The following is a 14,360-nucleotide window of genomic DNA, read 5'->3' as shown; positions in this document are numbered from 1 at the left end:
ACAATTTCTTACCCTAATCCTGGATTTAGACATTAACCTTACATGGATCATGGCTAATTCTCAATTTATCCTGAATTGACTCCAACTAGATCTTAATACATGATCCCTCAGATTCTTAGCCTACGAATTACTGAAGTCCCAGGAGACCCACTGCTCTGCTGTCATATTATTCTTACCTATTAAAGAAAAGCATAGATAAGGTTGTAAATATCTTGGGACCATTGAAATGTAATGTCAGTAGAATTAATGTCCATTTTTATTTCAGCTTAGTTTTCCTGACCTGCTAATGTCTATCTCTGTGGGTAAAAGCTTCCTATTCCATTTAAAAACAGCAAGATGTTTTAAAAAACAAATTTTGCCTGACAGGATTTCCCACCCAGTGTTTGCATGTTGAAATGGTTGTGTTTATTAATGGTTGTTAAGTTGATGATAAAAAAAAAATGTTTTGTCCACTCTTAGGAGTTGAGGTTTAGATCAAAAGATCTATATTCCGGGGGTGTGGGGGGGCAGTTGGGTAGCTCAGTGGATTGAGTGCCAGACCCAAAGATGGGAGATCCTGAGTTCAAATCTGGCCTCAGAAACTGCCTAGCTATGTGTCCCTGGACAAGTCACATAACCCCCATTGCCTAGCCCTTACCACTCTTCTGCCTTAGAACCAATATGCAATATTGACTCTAAGATGGAAGGTAAGAGTTAAAAAAAAAAAGAAAAAAAAATCTATATTTGTACATGAAGGCATATCTGGTGCACAATTTACCAGTAGTTATACTGGGTTAATTTCCATTCTAGTTCCCTTGAAAACTTGCCTATGTTTGTATACTATGGGATGGCATTGGGCAGAATTGGGAAGTAGGTGCCGTTTATTTCTAGCATCCTCTCACCAAACCATAGACTCATAGAACATTTGAAATGGAAGAGATATTAGAGCTCTCATCTATTCTGTCCCTTCATTTTACAGATTGCAAAACACTAACTAAATAAATAAATAATGACTTTTAAAATATTATGGTTTTTATAAGGTTTATTGGTAGTCTCGAAAATAAAGCCACGTGCCATGCTAGCTTAGTCAGTTTAAAAAGCGTGCTGTTCCCTGCTGCCACCATGGTGTATAGAAAGCAAAGAGGAAGTGAAACACCAGCCCCTCAGTTTTATCCCTCTGTCTACATCATTGTGTAATGACAAGAAACCAGTGGGCTCATGGGAAATGTAGTTCAAGGACCCCAATATTTCCAATAACACAAAATGAGGAAACTAAGGACCAGAGAGGTCAAGTGCGTTGCCCAAGGTCACTCAGTATGTTAGTGACCAAACCAGGACTAGAATTCTCATCTCCTGACCTTTATCTTTCATCTCCCTTTTAGTGCCTCTCCTTTTGCCTGTACTTTTTTCTCCAGATGTCCCCATGTTTTGCCTTGGTTCAGGACTCCATGCTCTAGGTGTTTTCCTACTTTTTCTCCTGATCTTATTCTCTCAGACTTTTCTTGGTAATAATAATAATACTTTGCCTTTTTTGTAATCCTTGACTATTTATAAATGTATTTCATGGAGACATAGAGATGGCTTGGTGGATTAAGAGCCATGCCTAGAGATGGGAGGTCCTGAGTTCAAATCTGGCCCCAGATAGTTCCTAGCTGTGTGACTCTGGGCAAGTCCCTTAACTCCCATTGACTAGCCCTTACTGCTCTTCTGCCTTGGAACCAATACACAGTATTGACTCCAAGATGAATTAGGAGGATTAAAAAATTTTAAAAATATCTATTTCACATATATTTTCCCATTTGAGTATTCCAACAACCTTTTAAAGTTGGCAGGGCAAATACCAGCTAGTGTTCCCATTTTAGAGAGGCTATGACCATCTAAGATGAGACAGCCTTCATCGCAGAGTCAGGACTGGAGTGCTAGTCCTCCATCTTCACGTTGAGTATCCTCTCTACTTGCCTATTTATTGTGATGTGAATCCCTGGCCAAGACCAAGGTGCCAACTTAAGCTTTCTCTGCTCCAGTGGATAGCGTGGCAGTAGAAGAACAAGAGCGGGAGCGCCGACGGCAGGTGGTCGAGAAGTTCCAGAAGGCACCTTTTGAGGAGATTGCTGCGCACTGTGGGGCCCGGGTGAGTGTTAAAGCAACTGGGAGGCTGGTGGCGAGCCCTTAGAGCTAATAAGATCAAAGCTGAACCATAACCCCAAAAAGAAGCTTCTTGGCCTTTTCCTGCCCTCCCCATGCTTACAAGCATTTCCCAAAGGAATAAAGTCTGTGACCCATTAGTGATGGATCTACACTAGCATTTTTTTCTGGTATTCATAACTCATTATCATCTAGTATCAGTGGAGTAAAGAATGTCATTAGACACAGAGGAGCAAAAAACTACACATTTAGCAAGAGTTGTACATTGTGACCTTGAGAAGGCATGCTTAGATTGAGATCTCCATTGTTGGAAGGAAAACTCTCAATAAAAGAATCACGGCTCTATTGGAAGAGTTGAGTATCATCCCCCGGAGTGCCCGGTGATCCCTGTGTTTGTTCAATCTTTGGGGTCAGTTAATTTGCACATAGAGTTATAAGGTGGAATTATCTTGACCCCAGTAGCTCCTTTCAAAAAGTCAGCCATGGTTGAGTAAGTTGATTAACAATGCCAAGTTCTACAGTAACTGACCTGACCATGGCTGACTATGCCAGTAATACGTAAGAATTGAAACTAGTTTTCTTAGAAATAGTGATCATACCAGCTGTGTGCCCCTGAGCAAGTCACTTAACCCCCATTGCCTAGTCCTTATTGCTCTTCTGCCTTGAAACCAAAACACAGTATTGATTCTAAGTCAGAAAGAAAGTATTAAAAAAAAAAAAGAAGGAAGAAATAGGGATCATGGAGGAAGGATTTGAAGGGAAAAAAGGAGTAGCTTGGTGAATAAATAGTAAAGTTTTTTAAGAGAAAGGAGCCAGTGGGAAAGATTTTTCAGAACGAGAAGAGAGAAAATAGTTTATTTGAACAATAACAAATTATACTTCATTACTTTATACATTCTCATTTTCATTTAATTATGAGTACCTGTTAACCCCAGGACAGGTCAGAATACTTCATGCTACTGTGGATGGGCTTCATGAATTGATATGGCCAAATTTAGGGGGCTATCAATAATAAAAACAATAGTAGACATTAAATGCAAAATATCTTGCATTTCTATCCCTGTTTTCCATCCTCATTCTGGGAAACAGAGAATTACTATTTTCCTGAAACAGAGAGGAAATGAGGCAGAAAGATAGAGAAGGTTTTTTCGTAGGTCACTGAACGAAATCAGACAAGTAAGTAAGCTTCTTGAGGACAGGAACTATTTTGTTCTTTCTCAATCTACCCCTAGCACCAAGCGTAATGGTAGACACTTAATAAACATTTAAGTTGGATTGACTCCAGTCTTCTTTCTCCTGACCTATCATTCCATGCTGTCTCCCTTGAATGACTTGATTCCTTAAAACATTTTTTTTATCTGAACCTCTATTTTAATGGGGATAAGCATCTTCCAGTGAGAAAAATCCCTTCTACCATCAGTATATAAAACAACTTCTCTTCAGTCTGTAGTCTTAGAGAGATGCCTAGGGGCTCTGAGATTTGCCCAGGCTTACACAGAGCCAGTATATGTCAGAAGCAGGACATAAACCTAAGTTTTCCTAACTCTAAGGTCAGCTCCTCTATTCCCTATGCCAATGCTGTGTCTCTCTAGTTGACTCTTGAAGAAATAGATACCAAAGACCTCTCTGGTATGCCTTTCCCCGTGTTCTCATGAAGACCAAAACCCAAGCAGATTGGACCTACAGGCTAGCACAGCCAGGATACAAGATAAAAGCTAAAAGTACTGTTAGGTCCTTCCCTTGCCCCGCTAGCCCTAAACTATACACAGGAACCTGTGGTGAAGTAACACGGTCAGGCCCCCCCATGCTCACCTTGCTTCCATCTCTTTGGTTTACAGGCATCACTGCTACAAAGCAAGCTCAACCAGATCTTTGAAATCACCATTCGGTACGTAGCCTTGGGTAGGGGGGAGTTTGCCCTCTGATCTTTCCTAGGGCCCTCTTCTCCAGGATCATCACTCAGTCCTCAGCAAGCCCTTGAATTTAATCCTTTTCTCACATCTCAGAATTGGAGACTATTATCTGCACTGATTGACTGTTGGGGAAGGAAAGATGTCAGTGAATTAGGAGATGGTTTCAGGATAATAGCCCAGAATGACTCTATAACTATGGCTCTCATAGTGAATTTGGCCTTAAATTAAAACAAAAATCCTTGCCCATGAGATCATAGAATCATAGATCTAGAGTTAGAAGAGGCCTCAGGGACCATAAGTCCCATCCACTCATTTTGTAGATGAGGAAACTGAAGTCCAAGGAGATTAAAGTACTAGGCACTACTTACCCACAGCCATTCAAGTAAACATCAGAAGCAGAATTTGAACCCGGGCACTCCAACTTCAGAGTCATTCGACTTTGCTGTAGATCTCAAGTCCTTTCTGTGATTAAAGGACTCAATCAAATTTATATTTCAAGGAAGTTTGACCTCATAGATTTGACCTCTGTGATTGCCCATCTGAGTCTTCTTCCACATTTACCCTAGGTGAATTTTGATTCTGCCTTACTTTGTTTGCAACCATTTATGAAATTTTTTCCTCATTCTTTTCTTGCTGTCTTCAGACCTCCCCCAAGCCCATCTGGTACCATCACAGCAGCCTATGGGCAGCCACAGAACCACTCCATCCCTGTCTACGAGATGAAATTCCCTGATTTGTGCGTATACTGAGTGCCAAGAGTCAGAGCCCCTGTGGAGGATGGGTCTGGGAGAGGGGATCCCCACCCCCATCCCCTACAGCCACAAATCCTAACTGAGATCTCAGGGGAGAAATATAATTTCCAAATGGTGGGCACCTTCCTAAGAGAACTGAGTTCCATCAACCCTTCTCTTCCTTCTGCTCCACCATCCCAGCTTCACCACACACTCGGGCTCTTTTATGCCAGGAAGTCTACCTTGCCCACTCTGCCTTTCTTTCTGGGTCATCTGGGGTCCTTTATGAGGAGAGATTTGGGGATTCTCTCCCAGTAAGGGTCAGGGAACCTTGGTAAGCCTTTGGTTGACGAGTTGGAATAGTTTGGAGGTAGAAGGGCAGAGCCTATGAGCCATCCATGAACAAGTTCTCCACGTTTCAAAGGAGGAGCCCTGCCAAGGATCTCAGTGGCTTTTGAGCCCAATTTAACACCTAGGGTTGAACAGAATTGGGAAATAAGGAAGGGAGGCCTCAGTCCTTTGGGCAGCACTCCCTAAAAAAAGGAAAGTGTTGGGAGTCTCTCTCCAGGAATTTCCCAGCTACCAAGCAGAGGTTCAGATTCTCACCTAATAGAGTGCTTCAGAACGGGTGAGGTATATTGAAAGCTTCATCACTTCCCCTTCTCCCAGCAGCAGATTGAAGTTCCTTCTGCCAGACATGAAAAATCACTGCACAATCAGGACTAGGGGCTGGGCAGAAGGGAATGGGGTGCCTTAGGAATGGGGGGAAAACAGAGCTGGGACCATGGCAGCTCTAAGACTAGGATCTGAGAGGAAGCAGAGAACATCCTTTCAGGGGATGCCAGTTCTAATCAAATGGTTGATACCAGCAGTTTTTTTCTTGCCCTTGTTCACCCATAAAGAGTTGACGTGGGTCAGTCTCTCAAATGGCACAGGGCCCTTGGAGCAGGGCTTAAAAACATGATGGGGACCCAGAATGAAATTAAGGGCAAAGTCTCTTCTGCTGAAGGGAACAAAATCTAGCAAGATTATGGGATTGAGGAGGAAGCAAAACCAACTTCAGCCTTGACATTGCTATCGCAAAGGGAGGGTTTTGTATCATGAGAAGTCATGCCGGAGAACATTCTCCACTGAACCCCTCTCATGGCAAGTAGAGGTAGAAAGGCCGTCTCTGCCAAATTCCACCTCCCTTTTTGTGTCCCCTCTTAGCATCTCTACTCAGCCTGGGACATTGGATGATAGTTTCTCACTGGCTCCCTTCCCTTGGGGCCTAGGCTTATTGCTGGAGGTTCTAGGCTTTAGGGCAGAATAAAAGGTGGCTCAAGACAAAAGAAGACACTCCAAAAATTCAGGAGATAACAGGGTGCCCCAATGCCTTGCCCTGAATTATTCCCTTATAGGGAAAGTTATTTACCCTGCCCTGAGCAGAAGGTCTCTGGGACTGCCATTCCTACAAACGAATTTACCTGCCAGCACTGAGAATAGTGGATGTATCCACCAAGGAATGAGTGGGCCAATTGTCTGCCTTGGGAGTGCAGTGTGTGTATGTGCGTATATGTGTTATGTATGTGTTATGTATGTGTATGTGTATGTGTGTGTGTGTGTTGGGGTCGGGGAATATGTGTGTCTCTTGGATAAAGTCTATATGTACATTTTATCCAAATGAGGTGATACCTCTGGACTTTAGAGGATGCAGTAGAAGCTCCTTTGAATTCTAGATTTTCAAGTGTCCCAAGCACCCTGCACCTTGTAGGTACCAGTAAACTTTTTATAAATGATGGTGACAACAAGTTGATGCAAAAGCCCAATCAGAACCAATACATATATGGCCCCAAGCAATATAGGGAAATGGAGAATGAAGTTTATCTTCAGTGACTTTTCTGTGTCCCATTCTATTCTTGCTCATCCTCCCAAGGGCCAACCACCCTCACATGGGCCATGGCTTACCTAGAGCCTCCCCAATGGCAAAATCCAACAAGCACATCTTTCTTCCTCACCAGTACCGTAGCTTCTAAAAATAAAAACTTTCTTCATCCCCTAATCTTCTAAACCCTGGCCCCCAACTCTCATTTATTAGTATAGCTGAGATAACACCTTAGGATGTGAATAAATTATAGCTTGGCTAATGGTTTGCCCTTTTATAAGAGTATTTGTGAGAGAGGAATAGAGAGACAGAGAAAGACTTCTTAATCTTAAGGAATGAATCTTGGGCAGTCTGATAGACTAACTTTAATCTGTGTTCTTATTTATGGCCTGTGATAAGCTCAGCTCTAAATCCAAAGTCAGAGCCTTGAATAGCTGTGGTTGAGAGACTTAGGTTAAGGAATTTGATACAGATATATTTTTTCCTATCCTAATATAGTTTCTTGGAGAAGAAAAGGGAAATTTGAGTCCAACTATGACAATGTTCTCTTCTAAGGCTTTTGCTTTTTTTCTTTTTGAAACTCTTACCTTCCATCTTAGAATCAATACTGTGTATTGGTTCCAAGGCAGAAAGAATTGTAAGGGCTAGGCAATTAAGGTTAAGTGACTTGCCCAGACACAAGTAGGAAATGTCTGAGGCCAGATTTGAACCCAGGAATTCCCATCTCTAGGTAGGTTTTCTATCCCCTAAACCAACTAGCTGTCTCCTTTGCTTTTATAATTTAATTCTTACCATATTGGTCTAAATATAAGACACTTATTTATATAGGGTACATTTCTAAAAAAAGATTCCCTTATTTCCAAAATGCAGAGTTGAACAATAAAAGACCACACTTGTAGGCTATTCTAAAGTTTTATGCAAGCCCAAGATGTGTTACGAGAAAAAAATATAGCCCATCTTCAAGTTTGTTTTTGGTATTGCACTATGGGTATACCAGATATTGTCAATGCCATAATGTAAATCACACTTTGAGTTGAAAGAGTCTCCAAGAGGCCATCTCCTGTGGTCTTTACAGATAAAGGATCCCCTCTGTAACATTGCCTGATAAGTAGTCAATTAGCCTTTATTTAAGGATTCTGAGTAAAGGGCAGCCCGCTGAATACTAAGGACAACCTATTCTGCTTTTGGATACTTCCAACATTAGGATATTTTTTTCTCCATAAATCATAAATTTATCTTCTTCACTCATTATTCTTTATTCTGCCCTCTGTGGTCAAGCAAAACATGTCTGACTCTCCTTTCATGTAAAGGACCTTCAAATACATGAAGAACATTAGCATGTATCCCCTGCCGAGCCTCCTTCTTCCCTATGCCTAAGCCTCCTGGGTTCTTTCCATTGATCCTATTAAGGCATGATCTCAAGGCCAGTTGCTACCCTGGCCACCTTCCTCTAATTGTTCTCCAGTGTAACCATGTACTTCCTAAAATGTCAATCAGAATTGAACAAAACACTCCATCTGTGGTCTGAAGAGGGCAGGATTGTTCCCTCTGGGTTCTGCACTCTCTACCTCACTTCATGGAGTTTTAGGTTGCATGCGATCCCTGAAATCCAAGATGGCGGACATACAAACTTAAGAAGCATGAGATTCTACCCTATTTTATATAATAGAATATTTCTTATTAAAATAGCAACCTAAACTTCAAGTGAACAGCAAAGCACACAGTTTCTCTTAGAGGAAACTTTGAAGACGAAGTCAGAGATTCAGACTAGTCTTCCTGCACCAACTAGTGTTTTATGTTTGTTCTTAGTACTTTGTCTCTTAGCCTTAAACTTAGCTTTAAAGAGAGAATCTCGGTTTGTTTCTTACTTGATATTAGCCACCCTTTCTCTACTTCTCGCAATGTTTCTTATATCTGTGGCACTGAGTGGTAGAGGTCATAGACTTAGAGCCAGAAGGGAGATTATGGGCCATCCAGTCCAACCCCACCTCCACCCCCTGCCAACCTCCCCACCACTTTATAGATAAGGATACTGAGATTCAGACTTGGGTAATAATATTTCTGTGATGCATTTTAAAAAAAAAAACCCTGATAATAGGAAGGGCTTGACAGTTGGGCTTATGTGACTTTCCCAGAGTCACACAGCTAGAGGTGTCTGAAGTCCGGTTTGAACCCAGGTCCTGCCATTCCAGGTCTGGTGCTCCAACCACTGTGCTACCTAGCTGCCACCAACTTTTTTATGGCACCTTTTTGAAGAATCTACAGATGAGGGTAATTCCTCTAGAAGATGACTGTTGGCCTTAGTTATCTCTATTCCTTAAGCTTTCTTGTGAAGGGGCTTTTTCGAAAAACAAGGGAGATCTCTAGATATATTCTATAGAGTAGTGGTGTCAAATTCAAATAGAAACCAAGCCACCAACCCATACATCAGGATCCCCAGGGCCCATGTATTGATTTAGAAAGCCACAAATCAACATCTGTAGCCTACTGGATTTGTCTTTATTTTGTTAAATATTTCTCAAATACATTTTAATCTTATTGTGACCAGACTGTGGTATGGGGCTTTGGGTTTGAAGCCTCTGACTTAGAGCATCAATTCTCTGTCCCCCCCTCCTCAATCAGGGGATGTTTTTCTGAACTTATATTTACTTTCTCTTTGTGAGGAAGCTAAAGTTAAATGATTTCTATGATCCAATTTAATCAACAAGGTATATCAAGTTGCCCTATCAAAACTGTGCAACAAACAGTAGTAGAAAGAACATTGTTTTTTGGCTCAAAAGAGCTAGATGTGATTCCTGGCTTCGCTAAGTCACTTATATGATTTGGGGCAAGACACTACTGTCTGGGCCTTGAAACTGTAAAATGAGGGACCTGGAATTAGCTCATGGGATCCTTTGATTAAGAGCTGAAAGGAATCTTACTGATAATCTAGCCCAGTGTCTTCATGTCGTAAGGGAGGAAAAAGATGGTCTCTGAGGTGCCTTTGAGCTCTTGATCATAAGAACCTGTAAAATTCCTGCCTCAAAGTCAGAAGTTTAAAATGCTGGTGTGCCTTACAACAAAGCATTGGGGAAGTAATCTAGACTCAAAATGGCTCATGCCATTATAGCCCTGTCCCACCAATGGCCCCAGAGAGTTGGGGGGAGATTGCTTCCCTTTGCTTCCCAGTCCCCTTGCTAACTGTGCTGTTCCATGTGATGAGACCTTTTTCCTCTCCTGGGAAGAGGCAATCGCAAACTATCCTTCAATCCAGCAAGCATTTATTAAGCACTTTCTATATATGAACTCCCAGTACTAGGTATTGGGGCTATCAAGATAAAACAAAAAACAGTCTGCCTGCAAGCAGCTAATAATCAACATGACCAAATTCAGCTGGAGCCTCTGCTTTGAGAAAAGGATAGCTGGGGTGGGGGCAACTAGAGCTTTCCTAAGAAGGCTTAACAGACATGTTCAGTTATTTTTCAGTCATGTCTGACTCTTTGTGACCCTGGTTGGAGTTTTCTTGGCAAAGATACTGGAGTGATTTGTCATTTCCTTCTCCAACTCATTTGATAGGCAAGGAAACTGAAGCAAGTAAGATTAAATGACTTCTCTAGGGTCACACAGTTAGTTAAGTATCTGAAGCTGGATTTGAACTCAAGTATTTCTGACTCCAGACCTGGCATTCTATTCACTACACCACTTAGCTGGCATGAATATCTTTGAAATCCTTAATTTCTCTCAACTAAGCTGAGCCATGTAAATGTATGTGTTTTCCTCACGTAGAGGCCCCAGAATCCTATGGTTATTCTCCACTCTTCCTCTTCCCATTTGACACCACAAATCTAGAAACTCCCCTTAAAATACCCTTTTAATAGAAAGTGAGGTTTGGAGATTGGTAGGATTGAGGGAAGGTCAAATGGAACAAGCCAGGCTACAAGAAGGGGGTAATAACTATGCCAGCTGCACCCAGGTAGTTAACATTTGGAGGAAATGTTCCCTAGGAATGAGAATTATACCTATGATTTCATTAGTAAGGGAAAACTCCCTGCACCGATGTGATCTGGCACCTTCTCTGTGATTTATAGTCTTAGAGGTGCCTAGAACCCAGAGGTGCAATAGAACTTAAGACTTGCAATTTAAAGAAAACTAAAAGCTCAAGGTCCGGGCTACCTGAGCTTCTGTCTAATCCTGTCTAATGTCAATCCCATTTTCCCTAAAGGAAAGGTCCCTCTACCATACCTAGTTATGACTAGACTCCCATGTAATTGTGAAAGCTAGAATTCATGCTTTTCCTGGGTCCCTCCAGGGGATCACAGACAAATTTGGTTGAAATAAGATGCCTAGACTTCCCAGGGAGGTACAAGCAATTTAGGGTCACTTGTCTGCCCCCTATCCTATCAGCCTTGGCAACCTTCAGAGTAAAAATGAACCACTTGCTTCAAGTCTAATTCAGGCCCAAATGGGCTGAAAGGGAGAAGAATTTAGCAGTACTTAACTAGAAGGGAAGTTCTTTGAAGGCAGGGGTTATTTCTATCTTACCTTTCTATCCCTATTATCCAAAAATTAGGAGAGTGTCTGAACCTATCATTTGATTGGTGGAGGGATCTAACTCCCAATGGGGGAACCTCCTACCTAAGTAGGCAGGTCAGCATCTCTGCAATTCATAGTCTTGGCAAGTCCCCAGGGCACTGAGAGATTGGCATGAGTTTACCTAGTCATATCTGTCAAAGGCAGGACTCCCTGTTCTTGAGCCACTGTACCACATTTCCTCTCCCATTTAGCACATGGTAGGCCCTTAGTAAATGCCTGTGGACTGGTTGATAGAATGGACTATAGAAGAGGAATGTGTTGCAGAACTGAAGTTGAGCAGTGCTTCACTCTATCTGAGCACCAAAGAAGTTGACTTGAGTTCATCTCTTTTTCTGGGATATCTTGGAATGGGGGGAATCCTCTTCTTCCATCTCCTCTTGATTTCTGAAAAGCACTTAATTAGCTGAAGGGAGAAGCAGCACTCCCAGCTAGAAAACCTGTATATGCTTCTGTCCTTAGATTGCAGTGTGTGAATGTGTGGGTGTATGTATGTGTGTCACATCTAGACCCTTGTGGCCCTGGGTGGGTATAGGGGGGGTGGGGGGGTGTGTGCACAAGTGCCACGTAGTTTCAAATACATGTATATGATAGCGGATAGATTTATTTTATGTGGGTGCAGAATTAGTGGCTGTGATAGCCTATGTATTTAAAAGTCATCGGAGCCCGTTGGTTTCATTAGTGGGCTGAGAAAAAAGGTAGTAGATTTGGGGGAGGAGGAGGAGAATGTGGAGGGGTGATACTTAAGAAGGTAATTCTTTAGGGAATGTTTGTCAATATTTTCCAATATGTCTTTATGATGCCCTTTTCAAATAAATGTTAATGTTGTCTCCACATTGCTGCCTGCTTGGTTTCTTAAAAGTAAATGGTTGTTTGAGATGCAAACTTGGGTCTGGAAATACCAATGGTTTTCTTGTTGACATTTTGACACCCCCACAAGACTTTCCTCTCTTTGCCTCGGCACCAGGAGGTAAGGTAGAAAGAGATGCTGTCAGAATGGAAATCTGGAGCCCCAGAACTAGATTCTGAAAGTTTTTTAAAAAAAGGAGGCCAAGACCCCGAAGGTCATCCAGCCTCAAGGCCCTTTGCAAGATTACATCCTAGAAAGGAAAAGGAACAACTATTTATTAAATGCCTGCTATGTACCAGACATTACTAAGCACTTTACAAATATTAATTCATATGATTCTCACAACAACTCTGGAAGTTACATAATATTACATACATACATACAATAGTATATAGTATCCACATATCACAGTTGAAGAAACTGAGGCAAGTCAGAGTCATATAGCTAGTAAGTGTCTAAGACCAAACTTGAACTCAGATATTCCTAACTTCAGGACTGGGCACTGGTAGATTCCCTTCTCCCAGATAGGGAAGAAGTTTAATCTTATTCTTTTATTTATTAATTTAGAATATTTTTCCATGGTTACATGATTCATGATCTCTCCCTCCCCTCTCCCAGAGCTGACAAGTAATTCCACTGTGTTAAACATGTATCATTGTTTAAAACCTATTTCCATGCTATTCATATTTGTAGTAGAGTGATCTTTTAATGCCAGAACCCCAATCATATCCCCATCGAACCACATGGTGGTTCATTTGTTTTTCTTCTGTGTTTTCACTCCCACAGTTCTTTCTCTGGATGTGGAAAGCATTCTTTCTCCTAAGTTCCTCTGGATTGTCCTGGGTCATTAGTTTAATCTTATTCTTAAGGAGCTAGACCACTTTCCTTTAACCACCCCACCCCCCATGTCTGAATGTCATGGTGCAGCATCCTTGTTTTATTTGAAGGATTATGAATACCCATAAAAGTCAGCAGTAGAAAGGAAGATCCTTGAAGGCAAGCAGGGATGTCTTCCCTCTTGTGTTTGTCCCCTGACCTGCCTGACACAATGACTTGACACATAACAGGAATTTAGTGTGTGTTAAATTGTTGAATACCTATATGCAAATGTAAGGAATGTTTCAAAAACATCTCGCATCTATCTCTGAGGATAAGTTATAATGTGATACTTCTTCCTTCTAGTTGCATGGGCACACAAGAATTGAAGATACTTGAACAGGGTATCAGTAAATATGTATGAATCTCTGCAAGGATGTCTTCTCATGTGGTCATGTCTGTGTAGTGTGCATGTGGGCACATGCTCATAGATATCTATAGGAATAGTTGTTTGCTTTATTTCTATCGCATGTAAAGTCCTCATGACATGGAAGTAGTCTGGGGCTCTTGAAAACTAGGGAATGGAGTATAAACTTAGGCAAGTTATCTACAAGATTGAAAGGCTTCAGATATCAACCAATGGAGGATCCTAGGGTAATAGATTTAGACCTGGAAGAAGCCTTACAAACTATAGCCATCTGATCCAAGGAACTCATTTTACAGATAAAGGAACAGCCCCAGATAGAAAAATGGTAAATCACAGATTTAGAACAAAGAGATCTTGGAGGTTGTCTAGTCCGATCCCTGTATTTTACACAAGGAAATGGAGGCTCAGCCAAGTGAAGTGTGCTTCATGTCCCAAAGGTAGTAGCTTGTGCCCAGGTCTTCTGATTACTGTACCACCAACAATCATTATGAACTGATGTAAACAAAGAAAGCTAAACAGAAAATATGAGGCTTAAACTGAATTTTGACAAATATCTTCGTATAAGAATTGGCAGGTTCTTCCTGGAAGAAGGCCCAAATTCCAGTGTGTGTTGGTATTGGTATCAGGGTAATGACAAGACTTGATTTATTGAAGGGAAGAGCTCATTTACAGGAGTAGTGGGAGATGAAATTGGGTAGGTAGGTTATAAAGCCCCTGGGGACCTGGATCTGTTGGTAAGAAACCATTTTTGTTTTTTAGCTGGGCAATGATGGTAAAAATAATAGGATTCTAGAACTAGAACACATGAGTTCAAATCCTACCTCAGACATTTATTAGCTATGTAACCCTGGGCAAGTTACTTCATCCTGTTTGCCTTAGTTTCCTCATCTGCAAAATGAGCTGGAAATGGCAAACTACTCCAGTATCTTTGCCAAGAAAACTCCAAATGGGATCATGAAGTCTCAGACACAACTGAAACAAGTGAACAACGAAAAGACTTGGAAGAGGCTTTAAAGATCGTCTAGTGCAACTTCCTTATTTCAAGTGAGGAAACTGAGGCTTAGAG

The 14,360-nt window shown here is 41.5% G+C and overlaps 1 protein-coding gene across 3 annotated transcripts in view; it reads left to right on the top strand.

Annotated features, from left to right (window-relative positions):
• Nucleotides 1-4,833, top strand: part of EFR3B (EFR3 homolog B) — a 59,063-nt gene extending 54,230 nt beyond the window's left edge. For 2 of the 3 annotated variants that reach the window (XM_044663763.1, XM_044663765.1), the window contains 3 exons: nt 2,019-2,110; nt 3,963-4,012; nt 4,681-4,833. In XM_044663763.1, the coding sequence (XP_044519698.1) occupies nt 2,019-2,110; nt 3,963-4,012; nt 4,681-4,786 (248 nt within the window). In that variant the 3' untranslated portion in view covers nt 4,787-4,833. Of the gene's footprint in view, nt 1-2,003; nt 2,111-3,962; nt 4,013-4,680 lie in introns of all 3 variants that reach the window. The other variant, XM_044663762.1, reaches the window with a different exon arrangement.
• The last annotated feature ends 9,527 nt before the right edge of the window (nt 4,834-14,360 follow it).

Source organism: Gracilinanus agilis, chromosome 2 (genome assembly GCF_016433145.1).
Source record: "Gracilinanus agilis isolate LMUSP501 chromosome 2, AgileGrace, whole genome shotgun sequence".
Classification (NCBI taxonomy): domain Eukaryota; kingdom Metazoa; phylum Chordata; class Mammalia; order Didelphimorphia; family Didelphidae; genus Gracilinanus; species Gracilinanus agilis.
The sequence above is the reverse complement of the archived record's forward strand: the minus strand, read 5'-3'. Positions and strand labels throughout refer to the sequence as shown.